This window comes from Chaetodon trifascialis, chromosome 2 (assembly GCF_039877785.1).
Source record: "Chaetodon trifascialis isolate fChaTrf1 chromosome 2, fChaTrf1.hap1, whole genome shotgun sequence".
Lineage (NCBI taxonomy): Eukaryota > Metazoa > Chordata > Actinopteri > Chaetodontiformes > Chaetodontidae > Chaetodon > Chaetodon trifascialis.
In genome coordinates this window covers 19,382,679-19,397,299 of record NC_092057.1, presented here as the reverse complement: position 1 = coordinate 19,397,299, position 14,621 = coordinate 19,382,679, and the positions used below count along the sequence as shown (strand labels likewise).

General features: G+C 43.1%; 1 protein-coding gene across 2 annotated transcripts; it reads left to right on the top strand.

Moving 5' to 3' along the window:
- Positions 1 to 166: 166 nt before the first annotated feature.
- On the top strand, positions 167 to 11,726 carry rhot1b (ras homolog family member T1). Of its 2 annotated transcripts, XM_070977694.1 has the most exons (20): positions 167 to 531; positions 1,052 to 1,110; positions 1,262 to 1,343; positions 1,440 to 1,483; positions 1,578 to 1,631; positions 1,745 to 1,797; positions 2,396 to 2,504; positions 3,340 to 3,441; positions 3,644 to 3,742; positions 3,857 to 3,965; positions 4,059 to 4,179; positions 4,352 to 4,436; positions 5,063 to 5,208; positions 5,956 to 6,056; positions 6,398 to 6,528; positions 6,802 to 6,885; positions 7,837 to 7,959; positions 8,060 to 8,262; positions 9,566 to 9,688; positions 10,363 to 11,726. In XM_070977694.1, the coding sequence occupies exons 1-20, from the start codon at positions 495 to 497 to the stop codon at positions 10,478 to 10,480; spliced, it is 1,983 nt and encodes a 660-aa protein (XP_070833795.1). In that variant the 5' UTR covers positions 167 to 494; the 3' UTR covers positions 10,481 to 11,726. The 2 variants fall into 2 exon arrangements, with proteins under 2 accessions (XP_070833795.1, XP_070833803.1); XM_070977702.1 differs by lacking the exon at positions 9,566 to 9,688 and having other exon boundaries at positions 189 to 531; positions 10,363 to 11,718.
- Positions 11,727 to 14,621: the final 2,895 nt, after the last annotated feature.

Sequence of the window (14,621 nt, the reverse complement as noted above, 5' to 3'; positions counted from 1 at the left end):
TTAAGTGAATATTTGTCATAACATTTGTTACTTTAAAATGACAGCAAAAGCTGTCATATGCGGGGCGTGCACATAGCCGACTATTCACATTATTATTATTATTTTTAAACAATATACGATCTTTGCTGGCCAGTGTCAGCTGAACCGGAGGGGCGGGGCGGAAGGCACGGCTGCTAGCCCCCGCTAACGCTGCTGTGACGATCAAGTTTGTGTGTAGATTAGCTAGGTGAGCACAGCAGCGGCTGCTCTGTTGGACTGTAATTGACAGGTGGAAAATAGCGACAGAAACAGCTCGCTAGTATCAAACGATTGAACAGATATCTAACGGTGTGTCGTCTGCTCTGAATCAGCGGAAACCGGAGCTGAAATGCGAACGTAGCCGTTAGCAAGCGAGCCAGGCCGAGGAGAGAGCTGGCTGGCTGTATCCTTCATCCAGACAGGAGCATAAATGTTTCACACGAACCACTTTACCGAGTTTGTCGACGCCGGAGAGAATGCGCAAGGACGTGAGGATATTATTAGTGGGAGAGCGTAAGTAAAGCTGCCATTTAACTTGCAGCGTCAGCCGCTACTGTTCACTTTGCACTGATGCTGCTTGTGGCCATGTGATGCTGACAGCCTCACCAGAGTCTCATGATGGTGGTGTCTGAAAAACTAACGTGAAATGAATAAAATGTCCTGTGTTTGCTTCAGCTTTGCACAATTACAATTGACCAGAGCATTGAAAAGACAGACAGGCACCCAACCACAGCAAAGCCAAAGAGGTGGATGCTGCTCTTTCTCTCTTTCTCTCATCGTTGAATTCCTGGAATTTCCTGGAATTTAGGGAAGTGAGCTGCAGACAGATGGAGGATTTGATTTTTCCACTGTGGCTTCTTCTCCACAGCAGGCTCAGCTGAATTGGAAATGAGGTTGTTTTCAGGTTATTAACAGAACAATTAGGAATAAAGTTTGTATTGAATCCATCAGCTGTGGCTCAGTAATGAATTGTGAGGAGTCTATGATAAGATCTCATTTTTCATCTTCGTCTTGTCTCTTCCTCCCTCCACAGCCAAAGTGGGGAAGACGTCTCTCATCATGTCCCTGGTCAGCGAAGAGTTCCCAGATGTGGTATGTAGAAATGATTATGATATCAGATGTTGAACACCTTGAAGGTGCCTCCTCACCTCCATCTTAATCAACACTTCGTGGAGATTACTGCCGTTGATTTGACACGTTCTTGAAGCCCTGTAAGCAGTTATATAAACATTGTTCATGCCAGGTTCCCTACCGAGCTGAGGAGATCACCATACCTGCAGATGTCACTCCAGAGAGGGTCCCCACACACATTGTGGACTATTCAGGTACATTAAGTCCACCGTTCCTGTTTGTTTGGCTCTACAGCGACTGAGAGCACTCTCATGACTTTAAATGTGGTGCACCCGTCTTTCTTCTCACAGAGGCCGAGCAGACAGACGAGCAGTTGTTTCAGGAGATCTCCAAGGTCAGTCCGTGCGTTTTGCGTGTCTGTTAACTTGGAGAGGAGTGCTGAGTCCAGGTAAAAGCCTAATGGAGGTCTGTGTCCGTCTCCCTCACAGGCAAATGTGATTTGCATTGTCTACTCTGTGAACAACAAGAAGTCCATAGAAAAGGTGAGTTCCTTCTGCTCCGAGCATTTCCATAATTTGTTTTTACAGCACGTGTGAGACTGTCAGCCTGTCATCCTTTACAGTTTTTAATTTTTCTGCCTTTGTTTGTTCCTTAGGTGACCAGCCACTGGATCCCTCTCATCATTGAGAACACGGACAAGGACAGCAGGTGTGAACTTGCACAAAAATAGTCCAGAGTTTACTCTGTCAGCTCAGCTTTCTCTATTTTGTCCATGAACATTTCACAGCATGACCAGTCTGCAAAAGACCATTTTCTGTAGCGAGAGGCCGGTCACGGATTTTCCTGCTCGTGTTTGGAGGGATGACCTGTAGTCACAGGGTGGAAAATGTCTCACCGATGCTTCTCTGTACGCAGGGAAGCAGCAGTGGAAGAGCAGCGTTTCTCATTCAGCCACACTCCCCCTGTTGTGTTTTTCACTGTGAAATGAGTCACTGCTTTTCTGGGAGGGAAAATACTACAGTACATGAAAAGAAACGTACTCTTTGGAATGACAAAACGACAATTAGTGTTTCCCAGAGCTCACGATGTCCTCAAATGTCTTCTTTTGTCCACGACTCACTGTCAGTTCACTGTTGCATTGAAGAGGCTGCAATCAGAGAATATTGACTCTTTTCTGAAAAAAATGACTCAAACAGTTGCAGATTAATAGTTGACAAATAATTGATTAATCGTTGCAGCTCTGGTGTGGTTGAGTTACATCTGTTAAATTTCATTTTATTCATTGAGTGTGTTTTTGTGGGTCCAGGGTTCCTCTGATCCTGGTGGGGAACAAGTCGGACCTGGTGGAGCACAGCAGCATGGAGACCATACTGCCCATTATGAACCAGTACAGCGAGATCGAGACTTGTGTTGAGGTGAGAGGGGGACCACTCTGTCGGTTTGCCTCTTCGATGCGTCGACAATCCAGCAGTGCAGTAGTGATGCTACTGATTCAGACAGCAGACAGACAGTGGACGAGGTCAAAAGGGACACAAACACAAATGGAAATCAATAAGCTCTTCTGTCATCCACTCATTAAAGAGGAGGAGAAACATGGCAGCAGTTCAGCAATAACCTTTTAGCGGCCAACTGTCAACTCAACACTTAAACTGATGTAAAAACATTCAAATCAAAAGGCCCAAATTATGCGTACATTATATTTTCTCCTCCTATCTGGTCAGTTACAGTGACATAGATGAGTAGAGCTCTTTACAGCCTTTGCTCTTCCATGTTTATGTTTATGATCCTCACAGTCGAGCAAACTGAACATACAGTGTGTCACTTTGTGCTCTCTCGTTGTCTCAGGTTGTGTACATTAACCTGTTGTCCTCTCACACTTGTGTGTCTTCAGACTGGTTAATTAGACCAGGCACATCGCTCAGACAGATCCTGTGTGTTAATACCCTGTCTGGGCCTGACTTAGCTCACACATACACGCACACACACACACACACACAGACAGTATATACAGGCATGTACACGCACAAACGCACACAGACAGGTCTGTAAACAGGGATGGCTGTGCTGTGCTGTGCTGTGCTGTGCTGTGCTGTGCTGTGCTGTGCTGTGCTGTGCTGTGCTGTGCTGTGCTGTGCTGTGCTGTGCTGTGCTGTGCTGTGCCAGGACGCTGTTAGCATCAGTGTCACTGCCCTTACATACATGCAGTATACATGTATGTGTAACTAAACTTCCTTTTCTTGTTGTTTATAGTGTTCAGCGAAGAACCTGAAGAACATCTCAGAGCTGTTCTACTATGCCCAAAAGGCAGTTCTGCACCCCACAGGTCCTCTCTACTGTCCAGAGCAGAAAGCTGTAAGACTGCACACTGTCTTTGTCACCCAGTGCAGCTTGTTTTCCATCAAAGCCTCTCTCTGAATCTACATTTGCAGGAGTTATGTAATGCTGTTTGAATGCTTTAGTTGCTGTCTCAGCCCACAATCCAGTGTGAAATTGTATGTGTCATATGAACTGAATTTTGTTGTAGTACCTTTTCATTTGCCTCTTTGATTCCCAGATGAAGTCACTTTGTGTCAAAGCCCTGACTCGAATCTTCAAAGTGTCTGACTTAGACAATGACGGGATTCTCAACGATAATGAGCTCAACTTCTTCCAGGTAAACTGATGGCTGTCGCAGCTGACACACGCTTTAAGCAAAAGCACAATAGACACAGGGGCCTTTTTTATGCTCGCTTTGACAGCAGCAATGTTTTTGTGCGACGCCTCACAGCGGACGTGCTTCAACACCCCACTCGAGCCTCAGGCGCTGGAGGACGTAAAAAATGTGGTGAGGAAGAATTTGAGCGACGGAGTGTGCAACAACGGACTCTCTCTGAAAGGTAGGAATGGATGGACAGGCCTCCGCCGCATGTTCACACGAATCTCCTGTGACATTCTTCCTGACTGTGTATTTCCTTGATGTTCCTCTCCAGGCTTCCTGTTCCTCCACACCCTGTTCATCCAGCGAGGCCGCCATGAAACGACGTGGACCGTGCTGCGGAGGTTTGGGTACGATGACGACCTGGAGTTGAATCAGGACTACCTCTTCCCACCGTGAGTGTCAGCCTTGAAGGTGTAGCAACACCTGCCTTTCACTTTTGGTACCAATATGTCTTCTGAGGACCGCTTAGCCACTTTTGTAAGGGAGCTCTGAACCTTTGTGGCAGTGTTTATTTTGTATTGTGCCCAGACGGTGTCATTAATATTGTAATATTTCATCCTCTAGGCTGAAAATTCCTCCAGACTGCACCACAGAGCTCAACCACAATGCCTACCTCTTCCTCCAGAGCGTCTTTGACAAACATGACAAGGTGAAATCCCGTCCCTCCGGTCCTGTATTTACTTTCGCCTCTCCCCTGGAGAGGCACTTAACGAGAAGCTGCTCAGTGCAGCACAACACCAAAATACACTGCCACAGCCAGCTCTGACCACCTGCTGAGGCGTGATTTAACGTCTTGTCACCGAGGAAGGATTGACCGGAGAATTAGCGGCAAGATTAGAATCAAAGTCGAAGAGTGAAAGTGGCAGCTAGTGCCAGGATCTGGTTTCTGTCGTAGTGATTAGTGTCCAACTGCGAATGTATGCGCCACTCATGTTTGTTTTCTCAGGTGGAAATGACAGGCTGCCAACTGAGTGAATTCTGCTCTTGAAATCAACTGAGCAAGGACAAGCCTGATTCAGTTGGGAAGCTGTGTTAAACATAAATAAAACAGAATGTGATAACTTGCTAATCCTTTTTTCTTTTTTTTAAACATATACTCAATTGAAAACAGACAATGTATTTAAAGTGTGATCTCATCAACTTCATTGATTTCTGTAAATATGTGTTAATTCTGAATTTAAATCCCATCTGAGGTTTTTCCTGCCTTGACCACCATTTTTCTCATTTTGGCATAGTTCACCACCCTGACCATTAACTGACCTTTGTGTCTGTCAGGACCGTGACTGTGCCTTGTCACCAGAGGAGCTGGCGGACCTGTTTGATGTTTTTCCCTACATGCCCTGGGGTCCAGATGTCAATAACACAGTTTGCACTAATGACCAAGGCTGGATCACCTACCAGGGATATCTCTCCCAGTGGACGTGAGTGGCGTTTGAGTGAGAGCCTCTGTGTGTAGAATTTGAACATGTCTGATTCTGGTGCTCCCTGCTGGTTGTATTAAACACATGCTGTGTCTGACATGGGGACACTGAACTCAGTAGACTTAAACAACGTTGCCAACAAATGTCTAATTTCTAAATAAACTTCTGCCACTGTGAGGGCTTAGTATGAATCTTGAATACTTTTTATGAATCTGTGACTCCAAACCACAACTTCATTTAAATGGACTGAAACATTTAAATGAAGTTGTGGTTTGGTGTCATTACGGTTTCATCTAGTTCCAGCAACATTACACCTACATGCAAAGCACATGTAACTAGACTCCTGAAGTAGCACAGAAAAGCTGTTGAGGACCAAAAGTTGGCTTTGAATGCTGGTCACATCCTTAATCTTATTTACTTTTTAATAGGTATTTCTTGATAGAAATCACAGTTTTGCTGCCTCAGACTCAGTTTTATTTCAGCAAAGTTCATATCACACTGATGCGTTTGGCTTATTCTGTTCACTGGAATGAAGGTTTTTAAAGAAAACTTTGCCAAACAACGCCCACCTGTCACCATGACACTAATTTATAACATATGACAGTTTATTAGCTAATATTTAACTATTTTCAGGAAAACACCAGTTTCTGACTCTCTGTCTTGGTGGATAGAAAACACACAATTTAATTCATGTTGCTTTCAATATTTCATTAATGTCTTTCTGCCTTCAAACTTACATTTGTTCAGGCTAACCACGTATCTGGATGTCCAGCGATGTCTGGAGTATTTGGGTTACCTCGGTTACTCAATAATTGCTGAGCAGGAGTCCCAAGCTGCAGGGATTACAGGTGAACAGCTTCATCACATGTTTGTCCATCAGCATATTTGTATTCAAGAGAAGCTGCAGATTTGTCAGAAACACACATTGAAGTTTTCATATATATTCATACAGTCCAAAGCCTTGAGTATTATTCAGTATCACACTGAGCTCAGCGTCTTGAATGAATGTGCTTTCTATGTCGCTGACTTCATTCTGCAGTCACGCCTTCAGTAATCACACACTGTCATAACAGTAGTGACGCAACAGCTCAGTCTGAATGTTGTTGCTGACTGACTGCAGCCATGTGTTGTGTACAGCAGCAGTCTAAAACTGATCCTTTGATGCCCGTGTGTGGTTTGCCCCCCGCAGTGACCAGAGATAAGAAGATTGACCTGCAGAAGAAGCAGACCCAGCGCAGCGTCTTCCGCTGTAATGTCTTTGGAGACATTGGCAGCGGCAAGAGCGGTTTCCTCCAAGCCTTCCTGGGCAGTAACCTCATGGTAAAGGGAAAATGAACAGCAGCGATGACACATTTTGATGCATACTTTGCCCCATGCAGATATTTCAGTGTCCCAAATGTTAGGAAATGAGCCACAACCTTACAGATGCTGCAAAAAGCAGAGAATACAGTACATCACATATGTGAAAAGTTAAATATTTCAGCTCTGATGTCTCATTCTTGCACATGTGGAATAGTTTCAATATTAAATAACATACATTTTTAGTGTCATGATCTGGTTTTACACAATGTTTGTTCTCGTTACTCTTCTCAGCGCCAAAAAATGATAAGAGAGGAACACAGATCCTACTATGCCATCAACACAACCTATGTTTACGGCCAGGAGAAATACCTTCTCGTGAGTATCCTCTAATATTACCTCAATCACTGTAATATTTTTGCAATCATGACTGCATCTCTAATGCAGCTTTCCCAGAGCTAAAAACAGTCATTCTAATAACAATGGAGAAATTCACATTTTCCTTTCTTTCCATGTTATTTGAAACGTATATGTGTGACACTATGGATTGTATGTGAGGGTGTTGGCCGTGAACCGGCCCAGCCTGAGGTCGGCTGTGCTTACCTAGCTGTTTACATAAGCTTCTTAGCATGTTCACCTAATGCTTTTGTCAAGCAAGCATTTCTACTTGCTTGACAAAAGCATCAGCACTGCACTACTTACTTGCAAACACAGTTGCCGTTGCATGTGCTGAAGTACGGGTAGCGTGATCGCGTTAGTTCACTCTAGCACTTCCTGCAATGCGTCAGCCGCACTCTTTGCTGTCTGCACTTGTCATTCGTCTCAGAAAGTTTCACGCTCCGGTGCTCCCGTCTTTGTTGGCGTCCACGATGCTGTGGTGATGCTCCAACGCGGTTCAGTCTTTCTTGCCACTGTGAGTCGTGCAGCAGCCACAGAACATCCTCTGCACAAGACTCTTTATTTAAGTCTTTTTTTTCTGACAGCGTATTATAAAATTCACAGTAATCCATATGCTGTGTGTGTATGATAACAAGTCTTTTTGTTCAAGCAGGATGCACACTCAGCTGCGGTTGCATACAGATAATGCCCTCAGAAGTGGAGAGAAAAAAGCGCAGACAAACGCTCCTTGTACATTTTTCCACCATCCCATCAGCGCCAGAAAGTGATATTTGTAGTAACTCAGGCCACCAGAGCTCATCTCAGCAGTACAGAGAACATTTGTATGGGACTAACTCTCAGCTTATCTCAGTGCGTTTGATGTTAGAGGGGCTTTTCTGCATCTATGGCCGACTGTGTTCATCTTTTTCAACAAAGCTCCTCTCCTCTCAGCTTCATGAAGTGTTCCCTGACTTCGACTACCTGTCTGATGCCGATCTGGCCTGTGACATTGTCTGCCTGGTCTATGACGTCAGCAACCCTTACTCCTTTGAATACTGCGCCAAAGTCTTCAAGGTAAAAACTGAGTCTTAATCAAAAATGAATGTTTACCCACTTAAGCATTCGGAAAACATCTAAACCACATTTATTCCTCTCTCTCTCTTTCTTGTCTCAGCAATACTTCATGGACAGCAAGACTCCATGTATGATGATAGCAGCGAAGTCGGACCTGCCAGAGATCAAACAGATGTACGGCTGCACTCCTCTGGAGTTCTGTAGGAGGCACAAGATGCCACCTCCCCAGTCCTTCACCTGTAACACTGCAGCAGCACCCAGCAGAGACATCTACACCAAACTTACCACCATGGCCATGTACCCGTAAGTACAGAGAAACTGGATCTGGATCCCTTCATACACAGAACAAAGTGTAGTGAAATCAGGTCTTTGCACTGACTCAGCCACCCTGCTCCAGGGACCACGAGCGTTAGTACAAATGGTCACCCACCAGATGAAGATTTCCAATTTTTTGTTCCCAGTTAGGTGCAACAGGAAATGCCATATTGTAAATTGTATGAAGATATTGTCTCTTTTCCTTCAAAACATGACACAAGGTCTGTGTTTTATAACTGCCCATGTGATCGTTGGTGCTGGGAGATATTTTAAACACAGTCAAACTCTGGGTCTGTGGAGAATTGCGTGGGCCAAATAGTCTTGTGGCTCCTCAGCTATGGATCATCTGAACTAATTCTTGTTTTCTTTTGGCCTGAGGTGATGAAGTAACTCAGACACTGAGTGCTTGTCTGCTGCTGTTCAATAGACAGGGTTGTCTTCTAATCTAGTCTGTACTTCCTGTACACTGTGATGATCCCACTGCAGAAAGGAATCCATGTGAAACAGGTTGGATACTGTGTGTAACATCTGTAACTTTACCCCAGGATAAACCCGCTCCCTGCGGGTATGTCCCTCCTCTCTGCAAGTGTCGCTATCAGACATGATGCACTTCACTCCACTTTAATGCACTTCACTGCCCTCTGGACATGTTGCACTAGGGATGCCACAGTGCTTTGCATTATGGGTAAATGGGATTCCCTGCTGAGCAGTAATGTTGATCTCTCCCAGAGGCTCACAGTCCTTGCAGAGTGCAGTCAACACAGTTATATAATTACACTCAGCAGACCAGCCCTTATTGAATCCACAGCCTTGCAGCACCTGTTCTTAAGATTCAGAACAGAGTTTAAATACTTCACAAATGATGTTATGAAGTTTGAAGTTTCTTTTTGTTGAAATGTTTTATTCCCTGTTGATTTACTGCTTACAGTTGCTGTGATATACTGATGCAACAGTCTGATGTTTATGAGATCACAACAGTAATGAGTTTGATTGAATGAGCCTATGACTGCTTTCAGTTCATTCTGAATACTGTCTCTTCACAATAAAATAACCCTTTAGAGATAAATGTACTTAATTCTGCCTTCCAAAGAGATAATTGAGGCATCTCTTTTGAGTCGGGTTTATTGTCTGTTTTCATTGTCCTTTGTGGATTCTAGCTCCAAGGTGATGAGCTGCAAATGATTGGTTTCATGGTGGTGGCATCTTTGAACTATCTGCTGTTTCCTTCTCTCGTATGTTCTGATATGTAAACTGTGGGCTGGTGTTTGTCTTCCCCCGTATCTCTCCTCAGCCACGCCCGGCTGCGCTGCATGTGCACTTGTAACCGGTGCACCTTCTGCTTGTGTCAGAACTTCCTCAACTCTGAGCTGCTGCAGACGGTCAGGGCCAAACTCTACGCCGTTGTGCTCAGAAGGTCCTTTTTCAATGTTTTTACAACCCTCTCTTTACCTCTGGTTACCTCTCAGATTTGTTACCTGAAGCTTGTCCCATTAATTTCCTCTCATTTTGTGCAAAATTGTTCTTTTTTTCATTTTATATTGTCAATACTTACATATTTCTATGTTTTTGCTTAGCTAGAAGTCACTCCTTTTTTACATTATAACTTCCTGCCATGTTTCTTCATTCTCCTTGTTTCATCTTGGGTTCGTCCCTTTCCCCTCAGAAACCATTCTCATATCTCATATCTTCATATGCTAGGACTGAAATTGTTATTTTGTCAATGTCAGCTTCCTTCCTCCTCTGCCTCAGTCGTCTCATCTAACCGAGATGTCACAGCTGATTTCTGGTCTTGTTGTCTCGTGTCATAACTATAATCCTGCATGTCCCTCATCTGTTTGACTGGCTTTTGCTTCAGCGTCTGCATGTTTCGAGGCTTCATGGCTGTTCTGGCATCAGTTCATCCAGTTTTTCTGTACGTTTCTCATTGCTTATTTTCACGTCATCCTTCTTTGCGACACGTCTCACAGCTGAGGCTCACCTCATCATGTTAGCTGAAGAGGAATAGTTTGCCTGTATCCCTTTACTGTCCTTCCCTTCACTCTGTCTCAGTATTTATCTCCTGTGGACCCGCTTCTCTCTGTTTAACAGACATGTGAGCCAAGCAGACCTGAAGAGCTCCACCTTCTGGCTGAGAGCGAGCGTGGGGGCCACAGTGTTCGCAGTGCTGGGCTTCGCCATGTACAGAGTGCTGCTCAAACCCCGGTGATCCTCGGGCGAGCCGAGTCCGTCCCTCTCTCCACCCATGGTACATATGGAGCCATTTTGACCAGACACAACTTTAGGCTTTCACCTTTGCATTTTGTAAACAAAAAACATGTTGAAAATCCATCATGGTTTTGTGATTTCATGGGTCCCAGTTGAAAAAATGTATTTTGTTTTTGTGTGGGAGGGAAAAAAAGTGAAAAGCTGACCTTAGCAAACATTTTCATTCCACTGTAAATTACTGTTCTTAGGAAAAAAAGAGGAAAAACTATTTAATTTTGTACCAAAGTTGATAACTTGCTGAATCTGTTTGTTTGCAAGTATTTTCAAAGTAATATATCTTTATTTATATTGAAAGTGAGGGTGAGCTGCTGACGAGCCGTGGTGAGTTATATATATAGCTATTTTTTGGTTGCTTGCTGATTGAAATGAACAACCTGGTGTCAGCTGTAATAAGGATTGTGATATGTGAGCTATGCAGTAGCTCTGATGCTTTTATTAGACTGAACAAGATGTAAATAGTGTATATAATATACTAGACTGTCCGTTTGTTTGTCTTTCTCCAAAAGGGCCGTGTCTGATTCACACTCAAAACACTGAATGCAAAGGTATAAGTTTAACAGCCTGGTCATGAACTCACTCAAACATTAACATTGATTATTCACACTGACAGATATCGGTTTGCCTTTCAAGGCCAAACGCTTGGACGCACACTTTTTTTCTCACCTTTGTACATCAGAGCAGGTCAGTGTTTGATCAGTGGACGTGTGGACGGGTCTGCTGCTGTCTCATTTCTCCCCCTATTGGTCACTTTGTCAGCTTGTGTGAGCGTGTGTTTGTGTGCTAAGATATTGAAAATCTCGACTTTACAGCCATTCTGTACATTTTGTGTTCGCATGCTTCAGGATTTCCGACCACATTCCAGTGTTTTAAGACTTACTGTACAAAAGAATTACCACAGCAACTTGTCTGCATTGCTCTCCAGCACCACAGTAATCCAGCGATGTAGTTAAGTTTGTTGACGGGAGCGCTGAACAGAGGATAGTTGAGTCTTGCGTCAAAGTGAAGTTTGATAATCATTTGACCTTTGTTGTGTTTCCTGGTTAGTTCCCCTGTTCACAGAAGATGCAATAATGTGGCCCCAGATGTTAATTTCCATGCAACTGCAACTGTTTGCCACAAGGCTCAGTTTGACGTATTCACTCATCCCTGCCTTTACAAAAGTTTACAATAAAGAATATCTCTATTACATCTGGTGTGATGGAATTATTCTTTTCAGTTTGCCGAGAGATTAGAGGACAGTAAGTTCAGATCGTATGGACTCAAGTGTGTTATGTCATAGGAGAACAGTAAAGACACAGGAGGGCAGCATTGCTTAAAAAAGAAAAATCCCCAGTGGATAAAACCTGTCACCAAATTGAGTGGCTGCCATGTCATGTATGTTTTGAAACTGTTCATGTGTTGAGATAAGTCACCATCATAATAATGAGCCAGTCTGCAAGGGGAGATGAACCTCGGTGAGATCATGTTAAAGTGGTTAGGCGTCAGTACTGCAGAAGGTAAGGCGTTTTAGTGCATAGGAAGAGCTGCATCAGCAGTCATTGAGGGATATTATACATTTATGCCTTAAATAATAGAGCACTATGATACCACATTATTGTTACAGTGTGGTTGTAAGATGGGATCAATATCACCCCCCAAAACCCATTTTATTCTTCAACAAATAGATCTTCTCTCTCTGGATAAAAGCTTCTTAATAAGTGAAATACAATTTATAAAGTGTGCTTATCAAGCTGATCCCTCAATAATTTAGCAGCACCCTTGGGTCGCAGTGGGTGTTGGGATTAACCCACACAGATTTGAAGGATGTTTTAATTCACGCTGAATATTGAATAATTTGGTGATAATTTCTTCTCTACCAGTACTGATATTACCTCAGTTTGACCTTAGTTGTTAGTTTTCTCATCAAAATGTCATTTTTAGGAACATTAGTCTGGATAAGGAGTGGCTTTATATGAGGGATGTGAGAGGATTTTCTGGTTTAACTTTCATCTTTTCCAGACTAACCCAAGATCCCATAACCCTGTTAAATCAAGCGGCACCCTGGGCCTCTGAAGAGCCACTAAAAGGCCTGGGGTTTTTTAATCTAAATTGTTCTCAGAAACATGGCTTTTGGACATCTGAAGCTGGATTGTCTGTTGCAGCTGCTGTGTCAGGACATTTAAAGCACCACTGGTTCTCTCTCTAATGAGTATCTGTAATTAGATGAGACATTTGGACACTGTGCTGCATGAGAACTTCTTCTTAACCGTGACAATGAAGTCCCTGCTGGTAAAGCCTACTTCCTGCTGATACCAGTGAAGTAATCTGCAGGTGTGAGTGCATTTGACAGCAAGACACTGAGGCCTTTCCTTAGAGCAGTGATTACAGATTCCCATCCATATACTTCAGAGGGTACTTCTGCAGTTTCTGCAGGGTGTATACAGTATGCATATTATACACATACTGCATCAGATGTAACCCCTGAACACCCCTGTAGCATGAAAAAATACCTGAAACTGTTCCCTAATGCCCATGAATGAGCATTTAATTAGCTAAAAGTGATTGATAAATGGTCAAAATAGTTAGCTAAAAGTAATGGATAATGCTAAATTGTTGACATACTTAGCTAAAAGCAATAAAGTTAGTAAGCTAAAGCTTAGGGATAAATGGTTGAAATAGTTAACATTAGCTGAAAGTAGTGGATAAATGGATGAAAATATTTAGTTCAAAGTTATTTATCATTATTATTATTAAACCATTTATTTTATGCAACTCCAATTGAGATCACAACATCTCAAGCTCAAAATCTTTAATCAAAAGTAATTAGCTTGTCGCTAAAAGTTAATGCTAGCTAGGATAAAATATTTAGCTAAACATAATGGATAGACAGATGAAATAACAACAAGTGTAGCAGATAAATGTTTCAAAATATTATGCTAAAAGTACTGGATAAATGGCTGAAAGAGTACTAAAAGTAACAGATAACGCTAAATTGCTGACACAGTTGACTAAAAGTAATGGGTAACGCAATTGTTGACAAAGTTAGCGTAAAGTAGTAAATAAAAGACTGAAACGTCCAGCTCCTGCAGGTGTAGTAGCTCAAATGAAAACCTGACTAAAACACCGACAGCTCAGTTGTATGAAAACATATTGTAAGCGTGTATGTTTAATAGCTTCTGGTTTAAACTCAATTCAACACATTTGGAACATCACTGATGGTGCGGATGAAAGGTGCAGGGTTCCCCAGTAAGGGTCTGTGGGTGGGTTATACATCAGACTGAAAAGGTTGGGACCCACTGTCTCACAGAACAGATTGTGCCTACAAACAGCTTTGAGAGCTGTCACAAGACAGCACACTCCCCAGCTGTTAATTTATGCATGAGCTTAATTCTCCTGCATAGCATGCGTTTTTCTTGTTCTACATCTTCTCTATCTCTCTTTTCCTTCCACTCTCCCTGTCTTCCCTCATCCCCCGATATCATCCCTCCTCTTACAGCTCTTCAGCTGGTGTTAGCGCAGAACTTGTGAAAGCAGCCGTCAAAGCCTCTTTTGTCCAATTAGCTGCTTTTAATGGAAATTCCCATGGGTTCCTGTGACTGAAGCAGACAGTAACTCCCCTCACTCCATGTGAAAGATATAATCTTAATGTTTGGCCACTGTTTGCTGATCTCTGACCACATATATATATATATATATATATATATATATTTTTTTTGCCAACATAACAGATTCCAACTTTGACCCAACACTGCTGTGTAGGAGTCAGAAAAAGACCCCTCAGGTTAAAAATATCAGCTGGCCACATTGTTTCCATGGCAATGCTATCACATACTGGACTTGGGGGAGTTTCACCAGAAGGATACTTGTCAACCTACACACTGCAGACCACACCGCCATCGCATAATTTCTCCTCATAAATGGATTCCACCCAACTATTAGCTTTGTTTGATGTCTCTTGAGGTAATAGGTGGGTGTTTGTCTGGCCGTCGTTTCGTTTGGGCGGCTGTAGCAGCAGAATTGGAGGGGACAGTTTATTTTCCCCAAACAACACTGGAATTTACAACTGTGGACACTCCCTCCTGTCTGAGCCTGTAAAGGAGACA

Excerpts from the sequence above, each read along its gene's own strand:
- rhot1b (XM_070977694.1), top strand. The coding sequence starts at position 495 with ATGCGCAAGGACGTGAGGATATTATTAGTGGGAGAGC. Across the intron at positions 5,209-5,955 it reads GGATATCTCTCCCAGTGGAC|GCTAACCACGTATCTGGATG; the intron begins GTGAGTGGCGTT and ends ACATTTGTTCAG. Across the intron at positions 6,057-6,397 it reads CCAAGCTGCAGGGATTACAG|TGACCAGAGATAAGAAGATT; the intron begins GTGAACAGCTTC and ends TGCCCCCCGCAG.